The 8,230-nt window shown below is 43.5% G+C and overlaps 1 protein-coding gene across 1 annotated transcript; it reads left to right on the forward strand.

Moving 5' to 3' along the window:
• Window positions 1-723: 723 nt before the first annotated feature.
• On the forward strand, window positions 724-3,745 carry xbp1 (X-box binding protein 1). The gene is made up of 5 exons (XM_085786244.1): window positions 724-1,104; window positions 1,671-1,767; window positions 2,097-2,213; window positions 2,343-2,509; window positions 2,642-3,745. The coding sequence occupies exons 1-5, from the start codon at window positions 857-859 to the stop codon at window positions 2,817-2,819; spliced, it is 807 nt and encodes a 268-aa protein (XP_085642370.1). The 5' UTR covers window positions 724-856; the 3' UTR covers window positions 2,820-3,745.
• The last annotated feature ends 4,485 nt before the right edge of the window (window positions 3,746-8,230 follow it).

The following is an 8,230-nucleotide window of genomic DNA, read 5'->3' on the forward strand; positions in this document are numbered from 1 at the left end:
TATGAATGTCCGCTATTATGCCAAATCTAGGAGTTAGTAGCGTTTATGTCCTTTGGTGCCATTGATCTGAAGATCTGAATCCTCACTGTGACCATAGGCATGTAAAAACACACATAAAGTAATAAGTGCTGTTTGTCCTTCTTGGGTAGAGAGGTTGTAAATACCTCACACACAGACTTTCAACTACACTGGAACAGGGACACTGACTGCAGGATCCAGGAAACTCCACCACTATCAACACAGGGGAAAGTACAACAGGCTCATCATATTGTATTGATGTAAACTGAGGACGGAGTCACCATGTGTGTGTGTGTGTGTGTGTGTGTGTGTGTGTGTGTGTGTACGAGGAGGGAGATCTGATGCAAGAACTGGTGTTTGAGTGTACACTGAAATCCCTGTTTAGTTTAGTAAAGGGTCATTCTGAAGAAAGGAGAAGAAAAAATAAGGAAGAAGAGGAGAAGGGGGAAAGAAGAGAAGAGAAGAAAGTAGAAAAAGGAATTGAAGATAAAAGGACATATTGTTGACTTGAAACAGAAAAATCTTAATGGGAAAATTACAATTACTAAGAAGAACCTGTGGTAATTTCACTCTACAAATACACACAAACTGTGAAACTTCAACGCCAAACCAATCACGGGCTGCGCCCCCATTGCGTCATAGCCGCCGGCAGCCAATCACGTACCACCACGATAGTAGAAAAAGAACGCAGCCGCAGCCCTTCTTGTTCAACAGTTGAGACTTGCCGGCGACCGGACAACCAACCAACCAACCGGGGTTGAAAAAAAAGGGGGTTTCTACCCACTTTTTGAACGAGGATACCCGGTTATTTCTGATTTCGACACAAGGATATCCCGACATGGTGGTGGTAGCAGCGGCAGCAGGGACCGGGGGAGCCCACAAAGTGCTCCTGATATCCGGGAAGCAGAGCGGCTCCTCCGGCGGCTCTCCGGCAGGCTTCGGCCGGCCCATCTCGGTCGTCCTCCCGTCATCGGCGAGCAGCAACCAGGTGTCGTCGGACTCAGACTCCAACACGTCTGCGGGGCCGCCGGTACGGAAACGACAGAGGCTCACACACTTGAGTCCGGAAGAGAAAGCGCTTCGCAGGTTAGTTTTTTTTTTACACAAAATTATTATACGCCCCATTTATAAGCCTGATTTCACACCGTGACGCCGGCCATTGTTCCCTGAACTATCCCAGGGACACGCCCAAGAGATATCGATCTGATCAGCCGAACAACAGCAATCAGCAGTCCTAATGTTTTAAAAAAAATCGATGCATAGACACAGCTGCTCAGGCCAAATGTTGCATCATCTAATCCTGCACATATGTTACATAAGCGGTGGAAGAGAGAGAGAGAGAGAAAAAACATTATAAGGAATGTTTACGTTGCTATGAGGTGGTGATTTATCCATGTTTGGACTTTGGACCAGCTTGTCAAGCCGCTATCTGAGTGTTTGACAGACAGCGGCTGTTACAGAGCAGGACACTGATATCCTGGTATGCCTGCCTGCGTGGCATGAACATGGCCGGTGATTGCGCAGTACTGTGAACCCAAGTCCTTTCAGGGGGGGAGGGATCTTAGTCAGCATCGTGGAAAGAATGTGTGTTTAAATTCCTGTTTTTTTTTTTTTTTTTTTTAACCCTTCATCTATTTACTTTTTCCTTCCAGGAAACTCAAGAACAGAGTCGCAGCTCAGACAGCCAGAGACAGGAAAAAGGCCAAAATGGGAGAGCTGGAACAGCAAGTCCTTGAGTTGGAGCTGGAGGTAAATTTTTGTTATTGTTTTATATATAAATACACACAAACAGCATGCAGGGAATGCAAGCCCCCCTTCATAAGACCTATGATTCATCCCCATGTTATCTATTCTCCACTCACCTCCCTCCTGACTCCTGAGTCTGTCTGATCTATAAATATAAAATGACTAGAATATTTTTTTTTTATTTAAAAAATTAAAGTTTCGGTCTCTTCATGATTAGAATCGTAGTTTCTTTTCTAGTTTTAATTTGTTTAACTCAAGCTTCTTCAAGCATCACTTCCTGACAAACGGTTTCAAGTCTTAAACATCTGGTTTTTTTTCTCTCTTTCTTGCAGAATCAGAAACTTCACATTGAAAACAGGCTGCTTCGGGAAAAGACGAGCGGCCTGCTGACAGAAAACGAGGAACTGAGACAGAGGCTTGGGTTGGACACCCTCGACTCAAAAGAGAAGGTACGAACGCACGAAGACGAGGGGGGAAGTGTGGTGGATTGTGGCCTGTAGTGATCTGTTGCATCTTTTTTCTTTGTTGTTGGAATAACTTGAACTCACTAAGTCTCTTTCTTCTTTTTCCCCTCCTAGGTGCAGGTTCTGTTGTCCACAGAGAACGACGCAGGTTTGGGGATCGGGTCTTCTGAGTCCGCAGCACTCAGGCTACGTGTGCCTCCGCAGCAGGTGCAGGCCCAGCAGTCCCTAAATCTGAAGACTTCTCAATGGATACAGATGGTCCTGACACTACAGACAATGAGGTGAGTCTGACAAAGATTTGTGCTCTATGAGATTTAAATCCTGTTTCCAGGAAAAGCTCCATAATAACAGCAGAGTCAGGTCATGGGGTTACCAGGCTAATCTCTTTCCCTCTTCTTCTTCCTCTCCTTTAGTCTGATTTGCTCCTGGGCATTCTGGACATCCTTGACCCAGAGCTGTTCCTCAAGTCTTGTGAACAGGAGTGCCAGGAGCCGCAGGTGCTGCTGGTCGGAGGGGCCGACGCAGTACCTGCCGCCACACCTGCGCCTCTGGGGGCCCCATCAGTTAAGCTGGAAGCCCTTAATGAACTGATTCACTTTGACCACATCTACACCAAGCCCGTGGAGGAGGTGAGCGACGACGGGCAGTTCAACGCCGACTCGGAGAGCGAAGCAGATGAGAAGATAGACGACGATGACGACGACGACGAAGAAGAAGACGAGGAAGAGGCTTCCTTCCCCGTCACCGAGGTGGTGGTGGTGGAGGAGGAGACGGTCTGCATCAAAGACGAGCCGGAGGAAGTGGTCATCCCCAGCTGTGACGCCCACAGTCAGGTGGACGACTTCCTCTCGGCGGACTGCTCCCCCGCCCTCAGCGGCCTGGATAAGGAAGCCTGCCTGGCGGACACCTACAGTGACTCCGGATACGAAGGCTCCCCTTCCCCTTTCAGCGACATGTGCTCCGAGACGACGTCTTGGGACGACATGTTCGCTAACGAACTCTTCCCCCAGCTTATCAGTGTCTGAATCCAAACCCCTCTCAATCCAATAAGTTATAATATATATCTCGCTAATATGTAGTGGTCAATAACTACAGTTAAGCACACAATGCTTTATAGTTCCATATAACACCACTGAACCCACTTGTAAATGGGCTAAAGCTTAAGCACATAATCTCCTTTTTATTACAGCAGGTCTGTACCACTGGCAATGTTGCATTGACTTGTGGGAGATGGAGTTTGTGATGGCTTAGTTTTAGCTTCACCCTAATAAAAGCAGAGGATCTAAAAATTGAAAGATTTCACCCACTGTCCCAAGATGAAATGTGGGCGGAGTCCAGTATTTCTGTAAAATTTTTATAAAGGGGGAACGGGGGCCGATCATTTAAATATATAACGATTTATTTATTTGTGTAGCTTCGGAGTCACAGTATGTTTCGCATGTAAAAACGCTATCTTCTAATCTGTTTGCGCTCTCCTTGTAGTCTAATTACTGCATTAAAAAACTTTTTGCATTGCATTTTGTCTCCTTGTTACTGGTGTTTTTATATAGATTAACAAAATGTTGATGTTATGTTGTTTAAATATGCAGTGTCAAATGGATCATCCTCACTCAATAGGCAGATGAACAAAGGTTATTTCAGGTAATGGGAACAATTGACATTAAGGTACACAGTGTAAACTGTGTACTGCTGAATGATCTAGCTGATAATTAACAGAAAATACTACAAAATTGGAGGTTAATCTAAACAGCTTTTCAAATCCAAGAGTTTTCTGCGTTATCTGAGTAATTTGAACATCTTGGATTGTTCGGCAAACTCCTATTCACATCTAAGGAAAACTGATTACAGGTATTTTCCACTATTTTCAGACACAGACTAAACCAAGTCCTGATCAAGAGCGTCAGGACTTTCCACAGGATAAATCTGAGGCACCAGACGGGGAAAAAATATTTATCGTGCCAGACATTCCTTTACAAGGCTGCAACGTTCAAACTTCACTAAATCACTTCAATGTTGAACTGTCAACAACTAATCATTAAGGCCTGAACCATTAACACGCCAAAAAAAAGGCACAATTTGAAGATGTCCCAGGGCAAAGATGTTTCCAGTGGTAATGGGTAGATTAGTTGCAGCCCTAATGGAAACATGTTCGCACCAGTTACACTTTGTTTTGCCTACTCAGACGTTCCATTAAAAACGAGGAGCTGATTAACACTGTTTTGGTGAACGCCCTCGCTCTCTTAAATCAACGTTTGTTATCTTGCAAGTTAAATCACATCAGCAATGGCATTTGTTTTTCGGCCCTGACATGATAGTGACACCAGGAGCTTTAATTATGCAAATGATGATTAATTAGCCTCATGCATGTTCAGTACGAAGAGGGCAAAGGTTTGGGGGGGTACTTTCTAACAACAGGTTCATCGTGTTATTTTAAGAAAAGTTATTACATTTTATCTTTTTAAATCCATGGTCACATTGTTTTACAGCGATAAAACGTGTTGTTTTCCACTTATATCTGGCCAACGCTCCGACCCTCACAATCTCTCACATGTGCAGACTCTGTGTTTACAGTATATTCCCTATCTGTCCTGTACCAGCACAGCTTTGCTGTTCTGAGAAGGGGCGGAGGGGAGGGGGGGTGGGGGGGGCTCCTTGTATTACATAACACTTGTTGCAATGTAACCGGGAGTTTCCTGGGAATCTAACCCGAGACTGTTATATTCTTTACTTCCCTAAAAGAAGCAGGTCAGTTTAAGTATCGTTGGTGTTTTGGCCCGGTGTGAAGAGAATAGTCAGGGGAGGTGTGGATACACCTTTCCCCCCAGAGGCCTTTACTCTCATCACAATGAGGTGTCATTGTGCCTGTTAGGGGAGACTATTGCCCCTTTTAAGTTCCCAGGGCTGTGATTGCTACGACCCACCCATTGAACAAAAGCCCCTGCAGTCCTCGTCGTTGCATGAGCTGATTAGATCAGGTTTTCAGATGCAACAGTGATGTAATTGGTCTTAACTCTTCAGGGCCCGTCCGTCTGTCTCTGTTAGCTTTAGCTCCAGGACACTGATTGCAAAGCTTTATATTAGTAATGCCCTCCACTACGTTACACCACAGCTACTTTAGTTGTGGAGTGGGTGTACATGACAGCAAATTACTCAGAACTGAAGAGGAACAATGAAAAAATGTCAACTCAGCTGTTCAATCGTAATTTGAGCACCAGTTTGTGTTCCTGTGGTGGGTTTGAAGGAAACCACACCAGCCTTTGACGTAGTTTCATCCCTTCTACCGTGAAAAGCTGTGGTGAGAAATTCACGTTTCCTGTCTCATTGCTGCAAACCACAGCAAAAAAGATGAAAACAGCCCTACAGCTGCTCAGCTGAAACCGAAAAGGATCTGCTGGGGCAGATCTTTCGATTTCATGCTGTAGATTCTGGTGCATTCTGGTGTTTCTACGTGGTGACGATCATAGCTTTTTGTTTTTGTCTGCCTTTGTTCAAGTTCCACTTAAAAGTGATTTCTGTCAATACAGAAACTGTGAAAAAATCACTGTAAAGGTGCTGAAATAGGGAAGTTTTTAAACGCATAGATTTTGAAACCACCTCTCTTTACGCACCCAAAACATTTCCTCTCAGCTGCCTCGAAACTGAAGACAGGTCAGAACTGATATTCAAATCGTCAACAGTAAACTGTACACATTGGAGCTGAAACAAAATCCCGTAACTATTATACGTAAATTGATTAATGGAGTTTTTTTTTAGAAAAGTCACCTTATGCACTGTTAAGCTGTGAACATACAGTGGTGGCCAACATTATTAGAATACTTGGAATATTTAAGAGATTTCAGTTGTTTTTGTTGAATTGGCCATTAATCATCATTGTGCTCTATAAACCATAGAATAGAGCCATCGTAAGAAAATTTAGGTCATTTTCCTAACAACAAAACAAGCTAGGCCTGTTTCACTGTCAATGTCACACAGTGATGTTCCTTTACAGAAGAAGTCAAATTATTTACAAAGACTGAATCTCAACCCCATCGAGTTCTCAGAAATTGACACTATGCCAGAGAAATGTGCTGCTGTAACTGCTGCAAAAGGTGAACGTACCAAATATTAAAGTTAAAAGTGGATAAAAACAGTAGGACTCACTTCATCTGATTGCGCTCAGAGCAACAATCTGCATATTTCATCAACATTATGATGAAATATGCAGCATTATGAAACTGAATCATGTTTTGGGGGCAGAAAAAAGGTTGTTTCAGATCTATCAGCTGTTCTAATAATTTTGGCCACGCTGTATACAATATTTTAAAGATTTAACACAAAATGATGTAAAAATAAATAAATAAATAAAAAGATTTAGGTGGCAGCCACCAACATTTTTTTTTGAGATTTTCAAGTCATCTATGGGTTGGAAAAGGTTGGGAACCAATGGCAAAGAAGGATGCTGGTTAGTGCTCACGTTTGGTAGGTATTGGCAAGTGGTAACCAATGGTAAAAACATCACCAATCATCTAATTGATTAGTGACAACGGCTGCAACCTGCACTCAAGCCTTTTACAATGGTCAGACTCCAAATCTTAAGTCCTTCTGCCCTCATGGTGGACTTGGATCAGAGCTTCCTTGTGGACAATGTAGGTCTCTGTACAAAGTTTGATGGCCAGGTAATTACAAAAAATCCAAAATGTCTGATAACTTCAACTGGTCTTTCATCATGATTCGATTGTAAAAAATGATTTGGAAGCCTGATTACTATGCTAAATCAATAAAGTGTAACAGGAACCTGACCCTGGACCTGCCATAAATTATTTTACCACATATCAATTGACATCTTGTGATAGAGCTTCTGTTACCTTTTACAACCGCACATAATCCCTTGGCGGCTGTGTTTTGCAACTTCCGTGCAGTATGTTGCAAGGTATAAAAATATCCCAAACCTGTTTTGTTTACATGGGATGGGATGCACAGTGTGTTCTGTTGATAAACAGCAGCTTGGGTCTATTGTGAGCTGCAGGAAATAAGCTGTGTCCCAATTTAGGCGCCACATCCTTCAGAGGCAACATTTGAAGACCGAGTTTCGCTGCGGCAATGACAGCAAAACACACCGTCATTGAAACTTGAATATTATACTAATAACTGTAAAGGACAGTTGATCAGCGACCTTAAAATCTCACGATTATACTTCATGGTTGTCAAGGCTGCTCGGTAACAGGGGCAGTGCTTTGTGATACAAAGATGAAGGTGTTGGGAACAGGTGGGGATGCAAAGGGTAACTCAGTTATGGAGGCGACACCTTTACTTCCCTCACCACCTTGGTTACATCTGACATTCATGGGCCACTTTCCTGCTGTGAGATGTTCTGTGACCTGAAAATTGAGATTTTCCATCGATTACTGTTGCCTTGACTTGATCAGGACTGAATAACAAACAGGCTCTGGATCAGTGTGTTACTCTAAAACCAGTATGAAACCAGCCCGGTTTTGGATGTCAAGAGTTCGTGCTTAAATTAGAGCCAGATTTGTCTTGCTAATATGACACTGTCGTCACCTATGCGTGGATTTGGATAAACCTTCCCGCAGGTCTCGGGTTACTACACTCAGCAGTATTATAAAGAGGATTGCTGGACCTACTCTGGCAGCTGCCCCCTCAATGTAAATCCAGGTTTTACAGTCGGACCTTTTTCGAGCTGCTCGGCCTAAGCAGTTCGTTCAAAAAGTAGGGCAACACTTATACTAAGAGCAAGGGGCTAAATCTGCTTGGACACAATTACAGACCCGTATAAGTGTTCAACTGGTATAATTTAGCTTTACGACCGGGAAGTTTGGGAGAAAAGTGAGCGGTAAAACAAAATAAAAACGAAAACTGAAATGTACCAGCTGATCAAACAGGATTTAAAAGGCAGGCAGTCAGGTGAAAAGCAAACAAGAGGTCAAGGCAGCGAGAGGGGCACAACATGGCTCATGTGACAGTTTTTCTCATGTGAGGGGTCGTGGTAATGGTGCTGCTGGGTG

This window comes from Trachurus japonicus, chromosome 9 (genome assembly GCF_045865225.1).
Source record: "Trachurus japonicus isolate A0001 chromosome 9, Traja_1.0".
NCBI classification, from domain to species: Eukaryota; Metazoa; Chordata; class Actinopteri; order Carangiformes; family Carangidae; genus Trachurus; species Trachurus japonicus.

Bases quoted from the DNA above. Each gene is read 5' to 3' on its own strand.
- xbp1 (XM_085786244.1), top strand. From the start codon at position 857: ATGGTGGTGGTAGCAGCGGCAGCAGGGACCGGGGGAGCCCACAAAGTG. The intron at 1,105-1,670 runs GTTAGTTTTTTT...TTTTCCTTCCAG, and splicing joins GAAGAGAAAGCGCTTCGCAG to GAAACTCAAGAACAGAGTCG. The intron at 1,768-2,096 runs GTAAATTTTTGT...TCTTTCTTGCAG, and splicing joins TCCTTGAGTTGGAGCTGGAG to AATCAGAAACTTCACATTGA.